This window comes from Desmodus rotundus, chromosome 3 (assembly GCF_022682495.2).
Source record: "Desmodus rotundus isolate HL8 chromosome 3, HLdesRot8A.1, whole genome shotgun sequence".
Taxonomy (NCBI): Eukaryota; Metazoa; Chordata; class Mammalia; order Chiroptera; family Phyllostomidae; genus Desmodus; species Desmodus rotundus.
The window spans coordinates 73,455,598-73,473,797 of record NC_071389.1 but is presented as its reverse complement, the minus strand read 5'-3'; the positions used below and the strand labels follow the sequence as shown (position 1 = coordinate 73,473,797).

At 44.8% G+C, this 18,200-nt stretch overlaps 1 protein-coding gene across 4 annotated transcripts in view; it reads right to left on the bottom strand.

Annotated features, from left to right (window-relative positions):
• The window catches only part of MBOAT1 (membrane bound glycerophospholipid O-acyltransferase 1), a 104,510-nt gene that overhangs the window by 75,173 nt on the left and 11,137 nt on the right, over nucleotides 1–18,200 (bottom strand). For 3 of the 4 annotated variants that reach the window (XM_053920427.2, XM_053920426.2, XM_045199484.3), the window contains one exon: nucleotides 2,524–2,567. The exons of the other annotated variant lie outside the window; for it this stretch is intronic. In XM_053920427.2, the coding sequence (XP_053776402.1) occupies nucleotides 2,524–2,567 (44 nt within the window). The remainder of the gene's footprint in view (nucleotides 1–2,523; nucleotides 2,568–18,200) is intronic. 4 annotated transcript variants of the gene reach the window in all.

Genomic DNA, 18,200 nt, shown 5'->3' with positions numbered 1-18,200 from the left:
TTTACATTCCTCCCCTGCTTCATTATCGCAAGCAGCAAAAAGAAGGGCTCCGGCCCGCCTTGGGGATGCTATAGTAACAAATATTTCTATTAAAAAATCCTCCAAGATATGCAGATATGGACAAAAAGTGAGGCGCAGCATTGTGACTTCTCATGAAAATTGGCAACTGCTTCTGAGGTATTATCTTAAAGTGGCTGCTTTCTCTAAATCTTCACATTTATTTTCTCACTTTTGTTCTTTACCCCCAAAGCTCAGCCTGCCCGCCACCACCTCTACCACCTCACTTCCGGCCTTCCTTTACCCTGATGCCAGTTTCTCTAATTCCCTGAAGGCGGAAAATGACGGGCAACTGGGCAGATTAGCTGGCACCGAGTATCACTCCCAAGACTCGGGTCCTACAGTTGTCTAAAAGATCTCAGACGCACTGGTGCGCATTAAGGCCACTCCATCTCAGCGAGGAGGGAAAAGTCCTTTGGGTTCTACAGAGAGAGTATATAATGTCATTTTTTCAGTGGTGTAAAAGTTTTTAAAAAATCTACTCACTCCAGAACCACACTTAGTAAAGTTGCAACTCCTTTCCCCTTGTGTTTTTGTTTGTTTGTTTTACATTTGAATTGGATATTCCCCAGAATAAGGAAGAAGTTACCACCTGTCACTACTAGTTCCCAGGAATATAAATTCTATGGGGAAGAGGAGGAGGCAGAGGGGCACCTGCTCAGAAGGAAACAGGAAAGTTCCTATAATTTGTATGCACTGTGCACACAGTTCTGACTTGTTTATTCAGTGAATGGACTTCCAGGCTGCCTCACACGACACCATTTCCCTTCACAGCAAATGCTAAACTTGCTATGGCTATCTCTTGCCATGAAGATTCCATCTGCAATCTTTATCAAGCAGCTAATGCCACAGAAACATACCAGTGTTAGAAAAGAACTGCAGAATTGTGGGAAATAAACATTTAAAAATTAACAGTGGTCTTACATATGATGGCCCTTCCAAGTATACCTGGAGTCAGAGTGAAGATACCGGCCCCTAATCCCGGACCGGACACTGATGAGCTCTGAGGCAGGCTCCATGTGGGTTGTAGTCAACGCCTGTTATGAATTAAACATCAGGCAACTCATCTAACCCCTGAGGACTGTTTTGTAACTGGGGAAATCGGGAGATCCACAACGACCCACAAAAATCCTTTCTAACTCAAAATTTCTTCTAACTGTGTTTAATGCTCGGTTGGGATGAAGTGCCTTACCCTAGGGGAGCAGGCTGACCTCCATCTGACAGCTAAGGATTAACTGATTCACTTTGTGAAGCCACTGATGACTACAAGGCAGCATGGGAAGTGAATACCTTGTACTGCCCCAATATAATGGGGGGAGCAAGGTTATCCCACCAAACGGCCTCTCTTCATCAAAGTTCAGCTCACCTGACTGGGTATGTAGATGGTGTCAAGGACTTGCCAAGAACTGGATTTCAAACAAGACAAAACAACACCTTCCTTCAAAGAACTGGGGAGAAGCAAGCACTGAATCTCTCCCTGCCTTTGGCGACTCTTGGAATGGGCTCTGACAGCCTAGTGCACCCACCGTATACTGTCTCGTATCCTAAGTGTCTGTGCGCAGGTCTCCTCCATCACCAGACTGTATCTTCCATGCAGAAAGGAACCTTGCCCGGCTAAGCTTTGCAGAGCCCAGAAAGTGGCAATTTTTGGGTTCTTTTCAACAAACCTCTGAGGTAGCTTGATGTCCTCTAACCTGCTTTAATCTCCACTCACACCTTTTTCCAACCACTACTTGCCATTTTCATATGTTCCCCAAGTGTCCTGCCTACCGTTCCCCGCACTGGCCCTGGCATTATCCACCCTTTGCTCACTCCCGCCATCTCCCACGGCCTCCCCAGTGTGGACTCTCACACAAGCCTCACGGCCAGCTCGCTAACACCTTCCTTGCTCCAGTAAACGCCAGCGGTCCTGGATCCCCTACTCCGCCTCACTCTCTGACCCTCACAGAATCAGCTGCTCTTTCTACTGACTAAACTCAAGAGCTGTGTGCACTTGGTTAGTCTAACAACAAAACGTCACTTTTGACATGCCCTAAACATTATGTGAATTTCTGGCCTTTAAATGTGACACTCACTCTCCTTTCTACCACTTAACAAATACCAATTATTTGTTACTTTTTTTTAAAATTTAAAACCATACCATGTATCCATGGATAAGCAAATGTAATGAAAACTTTGATTTAATGAATGGCATCTCTTATGTAAACCTGTAAAATGTTTTCAAATTGGAGGTGCAGAGATTTTAAGTTCTTAATTAGAACTTAATATTTAAGTTCTAATTAAGAACTTAAAATTTAAGAATTAAAGAAAGTGAAATGACCAGAAATGAGTTTGATTTGGCCCAAATTGAGTTTAACGAGACATATAATTAAAATACAAATAGTAGCAAAGGATTACTTTGAATGAATCAATTTTAGACAGTACAAACAACAGGCTAAAAATAGGAACCAGATGCTTTAATCTCACCTCCTTCTCAGCTGCCGAAGTTCTTGCCTTTCCCATCCTGGTCGCTGCCATGAGGAAAGAAGAATTATGAATGACACTCTGGCCACAGAAGAAGCCATACCAGCCACCACTGTGGTGACTCCCTCACCAAGCACCACCACAAGACAAGGGTGGCAAGAGCCACTCAAAAGCGATAGGACCACCTCAGGGGAAGGAGGAAGCTCAACATCCTGGGCTACTTCAATGCCTGCTGTGTGACCTCTCCTTTCTTCTCCCTTTTTAAATCTCTTTTCAAATCTCTTTTCTTTCACCTTCTTATTCTTACCACTCTACTGCCTTCTCCTTCTCCCGGCTCCCACTTTATTCCCAGAGAGCCTGAATTCAGGCATCGTGCTACAGGTACATACTGCTATGGACTAAAACGACGGGCACTTTGCCACCCACCTTGTAGAGAACAGGGTAGATCTAGCACAACAGATGACCAGCCACGGGGCCTCCTCCCAGTCTTCACATGGGGGAGATAGAACCCAAGGGCATCGGGAGGAGAGCCGCACGTCCGCTTGGGGACCAGATGATGAAGGCGGGATCATCCTCGGTGAGACCGTGCTTCCAGTGCAGAGCATAATTAAGTGGCGTGGCATGTATATTTACTACCTAGAGCGTCAGATTCCCGAGAGTGTTTGCACCTATAGTAAATTTAAGGAAGGGACAACAGCACACACATTTTCTCATAGGCGGCCTGGGCTTTGGAGTCAGGGCACTTGGGTCAGGGAGTCAGTCCCTGCTCTCCTGCACAGATCTGGGTGACCTTGGACAAGCTACTCAAATTCCTCAGTTATCAAATGGGAGTATAGTGCCTACTTCCAGAGTTTTTAGGAGAATTCGAGTGATACCTTGCTATTCAAACAGAGACTACTCAAACTTTACAAGCTGTCAATCTTTCTTCCTGGACCCACATAATCAAGGACTTCTCATCTCGGGAACACTGGGAAGAACCCTCTTCCATTTTATCCTTCCCACACTCAGGTGGCCTGATGGAAGAAGCTATGACTGCCACTGGGTGGCCCTTCCTTCCTCTAGAGGAAGGGAATGACGTGTGGAGTCTGAAATCTGGCCCTCTCTCCTGAGACGCCTGCCCACAGGCTGCCGGTCACCTCACCTCTCCTCAGACATGGGGCAAGCTCCCCGTGCAGCCGCTCCACCTGCCAGGGAGACAAATCGGCTCCATCCATTCAGGTGGCAGCAGCTCCTACTTTAGCCCCAGGGCCACACTGACATCTTCCTTTTCAGCTTTCCTGGTACCAAAGCTGACAGCTGGAAGCCTAGCTGAGGCCTGTGCATATTTCTCAACTGGCGCACTCACTGATTCGAAGGAGGCAGTGAAAATGGAACCCTCAAACCCTGACAGTTATTGTGACTATAGGAAAGGATGGAGAATTTTCCACTGAGTGAGAAAAACTCAGCAAACACAATGGAAAGGGCTAGTATTACATTTACAACAAGAACAAGTTGGCACACAATGCTCTTCAGACACTGGAAATCTCTTCTCCTTATCTCTCACTCTGCTCAAGAGGCAAGGCTCTCACTCTGCTCGAGAGGCGAGGCTCTCTCACTACAGCCAAAGAGAACTCCCTGTCCCCTGCTCCCCTCTGTTCCTCTCTCACTCAGGGCACCTGGCAGGCCGCCCTGTCCTAGAGGTTGGAATGTAACTACAATAAAACATAATCCCGTTCATAGCAGCACAATTTACAATAGCCAAGTACTGGAAGCAACCTAAGTGCCCATCAGCAAATGAGTGGATCAAAAAACTACAGTACATTTACACAATGGAATTCTACGCAGTAGAGAGAAAGAAGGAGCTTATACCCTTTGCAACAGCATGGATGGAACTGGAGAGCATTATGCTAAGTGAAATAAGTCAGATGGTGAGGGACAAATACCATATGATCTCACCTTTAACTGGAACATAATCAACAAAAGAAAAAAGGAAACAAAATATAACCAGAGACATTGAAGTTAAGAACAATCTAACAATAGCCAGAGGGGAGTGGGGAGGGGACAGTGGGGGGAGGGGTTTACAGGAGCTACTATAAAGGACACACGGACAAAATCAAGGGGGAGGGTGGAGGTGGGGGAGTGAGGGGGGTTTTGCTGGGGTGGGGTGGAGGGATGGGGAGAAAAGGCATACAACTGTAATTGAATAACAATAAAAATTTTTTTAAATTAAAAAATTTTTAAAAGTAATCCAATCCATGGCACTATGATATACCTGGAAATATAATGTGTTTAGAAGGGGGAGGCCCACAAGGATTCTATTAAACAAAAAAAAGAAAAAAAGTTGAGTCTGTGAGCACCCTGTATACAGGTGAACATGTGCCACAACCAGCTAACCCAGGTACAGCCGTATGATGCAGGCAGGTCCACCTGCCCAGCACGGCTCACTCAGCATGACCATGATGCCCACCCGCTGCCTGTCATATGGCGAGCTTCAGTGTGATACTGTTATGTTACAGAATTACATACTTATGATTTTGTAATTAAAGAGGGGCACTATTTCTGCCAGACCCTGTGGATCCCTATCTAGGATATAAATGGAATGATACCCAACAACGGTATTTCCATGCTGGTTATCAGGGGAATTAGTCACAGTGAATGGATAAAACGACATTCTGTTGGTTGCACCCATCCATGAATACCATCCAGTACAAGTCCACTGACAAAAAGCAAGATTCTAGATTAATTAGCAAAGCTAAGAAATGGGATCCTGAACAGTTGTGATCCCCCCAAACTGCTCCATAACTGATCCCTCCATTACTGTTGTCAGCCAAGCCTTACCCAAAGGCCCACTACCCAACCCCAAAATTTTTGACAGCACTTCCCCTGTGATTGAACAGTATTTAAGCAACACAGGGGTCTCCAGCTGGTGACTCACAGCACAACGGGCAGGAAGAGGCAGGGAACCACCCATGAAGGGAGCACGTGGGGACCATGCAGGTGCTGGTGCCGACAGGGAAGCTCAGCCTGGCCAGCAAAACCAGCTCTGATGATCACAGCATCCCTGGGCACTGCGTAGATGGAGTGGGTGGGAAGACAGCAGCAGGAGGAGGGGACAGTGTCTGTGGTGATGCCATGGACAACAGGTAGACAGAGAACAGTTGGTGACAACCAGGGCAAACTGGACAATACAGGAAGCCCAAACTGACAGACAAGGAAGGGCAGCCACCCTTGGAGAGCAGGACCCTGGTCACTAAGCAAAGGCTGAGAGTTGGGCCTCAATCCCTGGAAGACTAGCCCCTAGAAGACGGCCCAAATTTTGTGGTGATGCATCTGTACCCCTTGACCCGTCCTCCACCGAATCAAGTATGGAGAACACAATCCAGTCATGTTTCTTTCAGGTTTAAAAGTCCCTCAGCTATACCCCGACCCCCTGCCATCTTCTGACCTCCACTCCCTACCTGCCTAGCACTGCCCTCTCAGAATCCATCCCCTCACTCCCACCGCTGGGCATACACACATGCCAGGCCAGGCATCTGCCTCTCTGTGACCTCTGTACTACCTACACGCACCTGACATGTTAACTGCCACACATAACTGAATGACTGTGTGTGTGTGTGTGTGTGTGTCTATATTCTTGCTGAGTCTGAGTTCCCTGTAGGCAGAGAGCAAGTTTTACTCACCTATGTAAGCCTCACACGCAGAACACTGCCCAAAACACAATAATATAAACTAATTTTATTCTCTATGCTCCAAGCACTCCATAGTTTTTCATCCCCTTCTCTCAACAAACCTACAAGGCAGGTGTTGTTATGTCCATTTAACAGATGAAGACTGACACTCAGAGTCAGTGACTTGCCCGGGGCCTGGCAGGTACTCAGCACCAGCTCTGCCTGCCTCCTCCCCTGCCTATAAGGACGGCTTCACACCAATAAACTATTGGGAAGAAGGAAATGGTGGTAAGGGGGCTGAAATTTGCTGAAAGCTTCAGTTATGTCTCATCTGCAGTTATTCCACCCGTTTTCCTCCTGGAAACAAGAGCCTGGCCTTTCCATACATCCCAACAATCTTCTGCTTCCCAGCTCTACTGAGATACAATTGACATCTAGCCTTGTGTAAGGTTAAGGTTATAGTGATGACTTCATACGAATATATGGTGTGAAGTGATCACCGCAATAAGTAAGGTTAGGTAACACATTCATCACCTCCCATGCTTACCTTTACTTTGTGTGGGATACAGTTCAGATCTACTGTCTTGCAACTTACAAGGACATATGCGATACAGCACTGCTAACCAGAGCCACCACGCTGCACGTCAGCCCCCAGAACTCCTTCCTTCCATGACGCCGAGCTTCTACCCTCTGACCAGCACGTCCCCATTGCTCCCGCCCCGCCTCCTGGCAGCCACCATGTTTTACTCTGTTTCCCTGAGTTCGGCTTTTCTAGATTCCACACACAAGTGATGTCACACAGTATTAGTACTTGTCTTTCTCTGACTTACTTCACTTAGCACAATGCCCCCAAGGTTTATCCCCGTGTGTCAAATTTGGCTGAATAAAATCCCACTGTAGGAATGTACCACATTTCCTTTAGCCATTCCTCCATGAACATTTAGCTTGTTTCCCTATCTTGGCTACTGTGAATAATGCTGCGATGAACATGGAGGAGCAGGTATCTCTTCAAGGTTGTAATTTCATTTCCTTCGTATAAATCCAGAAGTGCGGTTGCTGGATCATACAGTAGTTCTCATTTTAGTTTTCTGAGGAACCTCCGTACCAGTTTCCATAATGTCTGTACCGGCAGGTACTCCGCCTTCAGTGATGTTTCTGGCATACGCGTTCCCTGTGCCCTCCCTCTCCAGGTCCAAGCAGTTAAAAACCCATGTGTCCCGAGTTTCAGCGCCTCTCCTAAAGCCCAGGGTGAAGGGCTGAGAGACAGAAAGAGCAGTGACAGTCTGTGGTCCTGTGTGGAAGGGATAAGAACATGCTGCTTGAAGCAAGTTCACCGGGCAAGTCTTCCCCGCTGGCCGCTGGGTCTGAATCTGTCCAGTCAGCGAGGTCAGCATGAAAAGACCGCACTTGGGGGCAGAGCTCTGGGGAGCCTTTGAAGAAGAAACACAAATAGGAACATTCTCAAAGGCACACCTTGAACAACATAACGGGTAACAATTGTATCTGTGTCTGGGGCTTAAGAAAACCACATGAGAAAGAAAACATCTACTTCTGAAAGTAAGTAAACTAACCAGAAATTTGGAAGAAAACCCACAATGCCTTGGATTACTCCCAATAATCAATTTCTAGTTAATTTAACAAGTTCCACAATGACTTGTGGAAAGCAAACCACAAGCCATTCAGCTTTAAGCAAAACCTGTAGCCTGTAAATACGACCATAAAACTGTTTACCAAGTTGGTTGGAAACATTTATTTCAAACTCAAACCTCTTTGGGATAAAAATAGCCTTCTATGTTTATTCCTCTAAAACATCTTTGAACACCAGAACCCGCCTGTTCAGATATAAAGATCCAGTCCTCCCCAGGACAGGAGAGATGATGCCTAAGCTGCCTGGAGTGTTTGAACACCGACCAGTGGCCACTCGGTCTGCACTGACCATCTAATTCTAAGGGTCAGCCCTCTTACCATGGCCACGTTTGACGAATCCTGAAGATCTGAGCAAAGCAGTCAGCGTGCCACACTGGAAAAAGCATGGACTTTGCTGTCAGACAACCAATTCTACCACTAGCTGTGTGTCCTTGAACAAGTGGTATCTCCACGAGCCTACACCCTGGCTACACAATGTGAAGGGAGCAAGATTATTGTTGGCATAATTCTGCAAACTCCATACGAAAATGTCTGTAGCACATCCAGCACGAGCATCTACATGGCTGTTCCGCGTGCACTTTATGGGGAGTGTTCTCCAGGGCAAGTCTCTGCGAGGGTCCCACAGAGCTCATTTTCTTCTTCCTACCCTACTGCCCCTGTGAAAATAGTGCCAAAGTCTTCATTCACAAATTTAAAACAATTCCTGAAGCCAGAAGAGACCCAGTAATTTCCATCTTCTACAGAGAGAGAGCGCACGAGAGTTCCATGTCACTAAGGGACCTGTGGATTAATTAATATGAAAGAGTAAGTAGAAAAATAATGATTCCATTGATCAGATCAAAAAAGGGAGAAACTTAACAAAATGCTGGTTCCCTACTGAAGTTTAAAAGCACAGTGGAAACACCGTATGGGGCACGAGTAAGAGGCAGCCCTGGGAATTCGAATGGCACGCAGAGAAAAAGATTCCAGGTACTGAGACATGCCTCAGCCTTCACAGGCACAGGACATGGAAGGCTAAAAACGGTAAACAGCCAAACACATACACACAGAAACAAGGGCTAGCTCAGCCTTGGAAATAACAAGTCTCCTGATCACCATGGGAACCTAGAAATTCCCTAGCGAGCAAAAATTTAGAACAGTCCCTAAAGAAACAGAAGTTCAGACAAACCTTCACACGGTACTCAAGAGTATCTATGCTCTAGAAAGCCACGCTTCCTGTGAGAGACCCTGCAGCCTACCCCAGGCAGCTCCTGGATGGGAGATTGATTCTTTACAGTCCCCGAGAGTCTCAGACTGTGACATTTAGGCAAATTCTGACTCGGAAAGAGCAGGGCTGGGCCTAGGAACCCCCGTGTTTAAAAAGCTGCCCAGGTGATTACTATGGTGACCGCTCTTTGGGAGTGAGTGCTGTAAACCGAGGACACTTTCAGCCGCCTTGGGATGCCTTAGGTCCCCAGGGCACGTCAAGACCATCCCACCTTTTGACTGCTCCCATCTACCTGGCTCTTTCTGAAGAATAAATATGAGTAAATTTATTTTCTCCTTTTCACCCAGGCATCCTTCAGTGGAATGAAAACCCAAAGCCAAGGCTCTAGAGCAGGAGCACCCTACATTGCTTTGCGTCTCCACGTGGACGTGAATCGCGCCCACCCCCATCCTTCCAGGTGGAGAGGGGACCTTCTCCTGATGTCCTCAGTTGGCCAAGTGCTGGATCCTGTCCCCTCTCCCACTTAATCCATTCTGCACCAATAAGTAATTCTCTGTCAGCTTCTTCTCCACAGATTTTGTGATTTCTTTACTTTTGTCTTCAAATACAGATAACTCTCCTCTATCTTTAAAAACAAAAGCGGGGCTCCCCGCAGCCCTTCCTGCCATTGTGCCTCGTCATCTCTCTTCTTTGAAGTCACTAGGTTTCTCTCATGAGCTGTCTACACATGCGTCCGTTTCCTCCCACCTCATTCCCCTGCAGACTCCGCAGTGTGCCCTCTTTACCACTCCTCCTCCGAAGCTGCCTTCTCCGCCACCTCCAACACCTCTCTTCCCCCCTTCGGGGTCCCGCCACACCCCTCCCACTCTCACGCATGGCCATGCTACTGAATTACCTTCCTAACTGGGCCCCTGTGTGCACACACAGCGAGGAGTGTTTGCCAGCACCAGCCTCCGCCGTGGCCTCAGCTCATCGCCTCCCTCAGTGAGGTCGTTCCTTTCCCTGGTTGCATTTACCCTGGGATGCCCGTGACTTCCAGTTCTCCAGCTCCCCAACTCTGCTCTCTCAAGTCGCACACTGCTTTCAGGGCATTTCTCTTTTAAAATCCTGCTCTCATCTGAACGTGGCCCAGGCAGATGTCATCACTTCACCTCCTTAGTCATCCTCTATTCCCAGTGTCTCCATTCCTGTCAAAAGTCCCATTTGCCAAGATACTCGGGACTCCACGTCTGTAACAACTCTGTCTTCTCTCTCCTCACATACCTCCCTCTGCACCCCTATTGGCTTTGTGACTGGATAGCCCCACACCGCCTGCTATTTTGCACAATTCCTTTTTTTAGGGGTCTTAAGAGTTCTTTCCTTTTTATATTTTAAATAGTAAGATACTATGTTTGATTTTTAAAATACAGATGTAAAAATTAAAAAGTGAAATTTCCCTCATACTCCCCAGCAATCTGGGTGATTGTTAGAAGGGTTAAGGCCACTCTGACATCTGGCTACATTTTGGTGACTATCACTCCGTAACTAGATAGATAAACAGAGCATTTTTAAAATTTAAATAGCATCATAATATACACTGTTCTGCAGTCTGCCCTTTTTACTCAACATGACGTACATCTTGCAAACGACCTCAGGCTCTCTAATGCTCACATATGACTCCATAGCTTGAATGTGCCATAATTTACTCTAACTATTCCTCTACTGCTTACCATTTAGGGATCTTTCCATCTTTAAATGGCCATTAACAAAGGTCGCTCCTTAAACCACTGACTTGTCAATTAATACTAAAATAAAAACCAATGTGGACTGGCTGCTAGACAGGGAACAGAACTCAGGGCCAGCAAGGAGAGACATCAGGGAAGAAAAGGGCAGTTCCTAACGACGGGAGTCATCACCACACAGCTTGCTTGAAAACCCAAGGATGAGGGGCTGGTGAACACCAATGGTGATCAATTCTTTTATCTCTATGGCTCTTGTTAATGAGGAAGTTTATGAGGGATTGAAACCTAACTCCCTAAAGTTTCTTTCCCCGGAGTTTAATTCTGCTGAGGACACAGCATACTTATACTCTTCAAATACCTGAACACTGCTATCATATCATCCCTAAGGTTGTTCTTCTTTAAGTTACACATCTCCTCTTCCTTCACCAATTTCTCCTGACATGCACTGGGTCCCAGGCTGCACACTTTGCTGCTCCCCTTCCTTCCACTATACCTCAGTTTGCCAATGTCCCTCTTAAAAGCTGACACTCGGCACAGAACACCTGGGGAGCTGTGAACTGATGAGCAGAGAGTGGACTGCTGTGGCCACCTGCCCTTCCACAATATCACCTGCTAGGGACAGGAGAGCAAAATGTGTCCCCTGGGTCACTGTACCACTTTGGACAATGCAAACAGGGCAGACAAACAACTGCTTTGCATTCTGGTTCACTGCCAGATTTACCCAAATAGCCTCAGAATCCTCCTGCTTTGAGGCTGTACCTGACGCATTTAGGCACAACACACACAAGTGGGTAAGAGTCTAGGGTAGGAACCCAAACCCCCTGGGTCCAAATCCTGGCCTGCTGCTGACCAGCCATGGGTTTTACACAAGCGGCTGAGCCTCCCAGTTCTTTATGGGGCACGTTATTTCTTCCCACACAGGGTTGCTGCGTGGCGTAGGCAATTCACGTGGCGTGTTCGGCACAGTATGTAGGAAGCACTTACTGCAGAAATTTTTATTTATAACTTGATTAGCAGAAGTCAACTAGAAGTTAAAGGTAGAAATATTGCCATATGATAGAATAAATAAGAACAGCTATGGCCCAAAGCTTCTCAAAAATTAGCCTGTATTGTCCTCTTCAGTGGAAGAGAAATTGTGTGTGTGTGTGTGTGTGTGTGTGTGTGTGTGGAGAGGGAGAGACAGAGAGAGAGACAGACAGACAGGGGTGTGTGTGTGTGTGTGTGTGTGTGTGTGTGTGTGTGTGTGTGTGTGTGTGTGTAGAATAGGTGTCCATAACTCCAACTGGCTAAGTAAAACACTGCCTGTTATTGAAAACAGGTGGTAAGTAACAATGTTTGTTAACCTGGCTGATGTGGCTCAGTGGATTGAGCACTGTCCTCCTGTGAACTGAAGAGTCACTGGTTCAATTCCTGGTCAGGGCATATACATGGGTTGCAGGCCAGGTCCCTGGTTGGGGGCATGTGAGAGGCAACCACACATTGATGTTTCTCTCCCTCTCTTTCTTTCTCCCTTAACCTCTCTCTTAGAAATAAAAAAAATCTTTTCTTAAAAAAAAAGAAACAATGTTTGTTTACCTGATTGAAAAATGTCATTTCCTATGTGCATTCTTTAATGCACTAAACTTACTCGTATTTCAGCTTAGATCTCTACCCTCACATTTCAGTACAGTCAAAAAAAGTTTTCTTTCCATCTGTGTCCATATCTTTACTCACTACCTCCTTCTGCTCCATCTTTTGTACTTTGAAGTAACCTAAAACCCTTCATCCCCTCGCATCCTCTAAGTCAAGTCTTTTCTTTCTCTTCACCACATACAAACTGAAAACCCAACTTCCCCTCCAGAAACAACCCACGCCCAGCTCACTGCCCAGGCATCCTAGCCATTCATTAAGGTAATTCCAAAGGCGTACTGAAATCTAAGATGTTTCAATGAAGTAAGAAGTAAGACTGGTCTAGTGTCCAGCTTAGACCACTAGAAAGGAAGCTCCTACAAGACAGGAAATGTGTACGTATTTCTTAAGTTCAGTGCTATAACAACAAGGCCTTTTTCCCTATTGGCTCAAACATGTGATAGAGCTGACAATGGGGAAATAAGAGCAGGCAACGTCTACACACTGACTGACTAGTTTGCTAAAACCTTCCCCATGGGTCACCCACCCCACTGACATTCACGACGGCCCGTTAATACAGACGTTATCAGCTCATTGTACAAACAAGGAATGAGGCTCACAAAGTTCAAATGGCTTGTCCAAGATCACACATCTACCAAACATTGGCTCTAAGCCTAGAACTAAACTCTTCACAGTCCCTCTCCACCATCCTTCCCACTATCTGGAGAGTAAGGTGAAATCACAGGGCAGATCGCAGAAGGAAACCCAAACGTAGGTCACACAGCCTGGGTCTATAATCTGGTCTCCTTTCCCTTATGAGCAGATTTTTTTCATGAATTCCTGTGGATTAAACATTACGTACTGAGAATGCTTTTGTTGAATGGAGAACTGAGAGGTAAAAGAGCATTTGTAAGTCAAAACTTTAATGTGAAAACATCTCAGTGTGCAATGGTAAACAAATGGAAAATTTGGTTTGGCAGTGGTTCTGTTGTTTGGTATTATGAGGAGAAAAGTATTCATCTTATTAAACAACTATTCATTCATGAAAATTAACTGATGGGGAGTCTGAGGATGCAGGGTAAACTAAAGGTTTACATCTTCACTGAAAGTAACTTAAACGCATGCAAAGATTTTAACAAACCTAGCTTTCAAGCAAAAAGCAAATCTAAAGCACACATACCTACGTAACTGCATGTTTTCTTTCCATTCCTTGGACTAGAAAAGTCTCAAAAAACAGACTGGTCCCAACTTCCATTTCTGACCATATGTTGAGCTCAGTATTCACAGATACAGCACAACTAATGATTCTTGATTAAAAATAAACAGCATCGGTTTTTTAAATCAACTTTCCTTTTCAGACCAATTTTAGATTTACAGAAAACTTGCAAAGATAGTACAGAGAGTTCCCACATATACCCCACAACCACTTTTCTCTATTAGTATCTTACACCTTACGGCACATTTGTCACAGTTAATGGACCAGTGTTGATACACTTTTATTAACTAAAGCCCAGACTTTATTCATATTCCCTTAGTTTTTACCTAATGCCCTTTTTCTGTTCCAGGAACCCATCCAGGATTCCACCTTACATTTCGTTGTCATGTCTCCTTAGGCTCCTCTTGGTTATGACAGTTTCTCATTTTTGATGACCTTGACAGTTTGGGGGAGAGCTGGTCATGTATTTCGTAGACTCCACTGAGATTTGTCTGATGTTTTCTAGACGTTAGACAGGGATCATGGGTTTTAGGGAGGAAGATCACAGAAGTTAAGTCTCCTTTTCACCATATATTAAGGGTAACATAACATCGATATAATTATCAGTGTCAATGTTGACCTTGATCACTTGGCTGAGGTCATGCTTGTTAGGTTCCTCCACTGTACTCCCCCCCCCCCTTCCACACTGATCTCTTTGGAAGGACATCACAAGCACAGCCCACACATAAGGGGTGAAGGGTCATGCTTCCGCTCCTTGAGGAAAGGGTATCTCCATGAATTATTTAGAATTTTTCTGCAGACAGATTTTTCTATTTCCTTCCATTTATTTACTTATTCAATCATTTATTTATATCAGTATGAATTCACAGATGTTTATTTTATACTCTGGCTTATAATACTTTTATAACCCATAGATTATAGATTAATAATTTATACTTTTCACTTATACTTCTATAATCTAACACTCCTTTATATTGTTGCTCATATTGTTGTTTCAGCTTTGGCCATTAGAAGCTCTTTCAGATGGTTCTATGTCCATTTGACACACTCCCAACATTATGAGCTCATTTTTGTTTTTGTAGTTCTTTACCTTCTGGCACTACAAGATACTGTACCCTCATTTTGAATATACCCTGCCCCAGTTCCAGAATCAGCCATTTCTTCAAGGATCCCTGGTTCCTTTTATTGCACAAAGGTATTAGAAACCAAGACCTAAATGCAGGTGTACTCATTGCTAATGGAGTGTCACTCCTTGTAGATCCTCTTTGCTGACAGATCGAGTAAATATATGTGTATAGATTAACCCTTGAATACACACACATCTACGAATATTCCTACATGTAACCATCTGTATCTATATTAAACTGAACATGAGTTCATATTGATGTGCTTGATTATTTTCATGCACAGCTGAAGTAGTGGGAAAGTGAGAGAATTCCTCAGAAGCCAGAAATTCCAGAAAGCAGAAATGAGAAATGCAAGCACCCTGAGCTGGCATTTGCCCCAGGACACATGCCCCTCCAGGTAAGGTAGGGCTTGGGCACCAGACACAAAGCAGGCAAAGAAAAGAGAAGTGAAAGGAAGAATTAGAGACACTGCATAAAACAAAGACACATCTAGAAGGCAGGATCCCTCCTAAATTTCTGAAAGGTGGCACCTCACGTGGGAAAAGGCCCTCCCCACAAAGACAGTGTGTGTGTGTGTGGGGGGGGGGTTATATGGGTTTTGGCCTGGCCGGCAAGACAAACCGTACAAAGACTCCCCTGAGAATAAGATTTTAGAGGCCTGAGCTCACATGCCCTATATGGCAAAAAAAAAAAGGAAAAATAAATCCAAAGCAGTAAATACAATTTCAGTGGGCCTGGCTGGGGGTGCTCCCAGGTGACCCAGCAGAAGGAACCACAAAATCTCTCAAAAGACTTGCTTTAAATCTAGGTCTCTAAGTATTTCTGCAGATCAAGTATAATGGAGCATAAGCATTCCCAGTCAAAAAAGCACCAAAGACCCTTGAAAATGAAGGAAACCTACCACAAAAACACATATGATTCCATTTATACAAAATAGCCAGAACAGGCCAGCGTACAGGGAGTGAAAGTAGACCAGTGGTTGCCAGGGTTCGGGGAGGAGGAAGGAAGTAGGATTTGGGGAAAAGTGGGAATTGCTAATGATATCCAGGTTCCTGCAGGGGGGACAAAATGTGCTAAAGTTAGATTGTAACAAAGGTACACAACATTGTAAATAGACTAAAAAACACTGAATTGTACAGTTTAAATAGGTGAATTGTAAGGTATAGGACCCTAGAATAGAAAGAGGACGTTAATGGGAAAAAAATGGTGAAATTCAAAAAGTCTGGAATTTATCCAATAGTTGCATATCAGTGCTGATTTTCCAGTTTTGACAAATGCACCATGGTAATGCAGGATGTCAGCACTGGAGGAAATGGGTGAGGCATTACAAAGGCTCCGGACTGCCCTGGCCGGTGTGGCTCAACTGGTCAGAGTACCGCCCTGTGAACAGAAGGGTGGCGGGAGCACAGGGCAGGGCGCAGGGTCGGGGAGGTCTTTCTCCTCCCCCGCCCTCTCTAAAAGCAATGAAAAAAAAAAATGTGCTCAGGTGAGGATTAAAAAAGAAAAACCAACTCTTTGTATTATCATTATAACTGTTAATCTAAATTATTCCAAAATAAAGTTTTTTTTCTTAATTATCAAAGAATGTGATACATCTATTATATTATGAAGCAAAGGGCAGTCTTTAAAAGCTGTGCACATTTTTTTCTGAAAGTGGTGCGCCCCATTTATGGTTACATACCAGCATTTTAAGATCTTCATTGAGGGCTACTGCATGGCGTGTGGCTTTTGCCATCTTTAGTCAATTCTTTCATCCAAGTGCATTTTCTTTTGTTTAGCAATCTTCAGTCTAGCTGTTCTCATTACCACTTTTCTTGTTCCTTTTTAACTTCTCCAATCCTAGCAATTGGCAACAGAGAATCAAATCTAGATACACATTACTCTCATAAATGTTTCAGTGTTGCCAAGTACACAAGAGATGACTTTCCAGTTCTCATAAATCGTTTTACAGCCCGCTATCTGCCTTGGACTTCCCTCTGCAATTTCAGCTAGCTAAGATGCACAGTCATAATTCATTATCCATTATTATGATGAAATAGCGCCCCACCCTAAATCTCGATGAAATTATTCTTTTTTATTTTTACATTTTGCCCTTCTTTTAAACTCAGATAACACGACTGGCAATTAGGTAAAGATATATCAAAAGACATTCTAAACCCTCAGTAGGAAGATAATTTACACATAATTCAATTTAATTTTTGCAACTTAGTAAAGCTAACTATAAAGTTAGGTCAATGTTAACTCAGTACAGTTCAGGTTACAAAAATAAATGTTAAGATAGTCTTGTGCTATACCTTTTTTGTAAACTCCCACCTCATATGTTAAAAAAATTAAAAATCTTTTTGTCTTTCCCTCCACATTCACAAAAAATTTGCTTCCCTTTTACAAAATAGCCTACAGGTAAGTTAACACATTGTATTGAGAAGAATGGGCAATTATCTTTTAGAGAAGGACGGAAAAACAGTTCAACGTCCCTAGCACACAAGACGGAGATCTCTCTGTGGTCTTCTTGCCAGAGTAAAGTGCCCAAACCTTAAGGCATTCTGACCCTACTCCAATAAGAAAGTAAAAGAGAAGATTCCACAGCTTTGAAGGTCAATTCACTCCCACCAAGCTGCACTGAAACACACACTGCTTCACTGGAAGAAATAAGAAAGTAAAATACACAGGCACAATCCTTATAGCTATGTTAGCCACATCCACTAACAAGTAGAAAATGAAGGTCTTGGTTTCTGGCCTTTAACCTCAAAAAGTGTTCTTTTCTATCTAAATCAAGCTTTCCTACTGTTGAAGATCTTGGAATCGGAGAATTTAAGAGCTAAGTAGGACTGAAAGAGCACCATCTCCAGCAGGGGAACACCAAGACTCCTGGAGACCAGGCTAGCCAGAGCGGAGCCATTTTTACCTCTGAGACACAGGAGATGGGGGAATCTTGAATGCCCTCCCGCCCAAATCCAATGTGTGCGTCTCTCCATCTGTGGGGAAACTGGAACAAACACCAGTCTCTGCCTCCTCTGAGCTCCGCACTCCCCACCACACGTGCCATGGTGAGTAGCCCTCACTGCTCTCCATATTCCTGGAGCATGTGACCAGAGCAGGTGGTATCAAGGTGGGAAGATCCCTCCCCAAACCCCTCACCCACCACCCCATCACCAGCAGCACATTCAGCCTTAGCTAAGGGGCAAGTCAGTTCCTGGAAGCACAGAAACAGAACTCTCAGAGAAGGCAGAAAGGAAGTCATATGTCACAAGAGCTCTGCATATGCAGATATGGATCAACCTCTAAGAGTCACTGTTACAATAAAAAAATTTTGTTTTAAAGAGACAAGTGGAAGAATTGTACACATACATCACTTGTGTCAGAAAACGGACAAAAGGATTCTGTGTGCCTGTGTCCAGAGCCTGTCTCTGAAAGGGCGCCCCTGGCCGCCAGTGGGGCAAGCGTCTGGGCAGCTGGAAAAGAGGGGGTGGGGGGCACCAGCCTCTTTGCATCCCCTTTTCTGCCTTG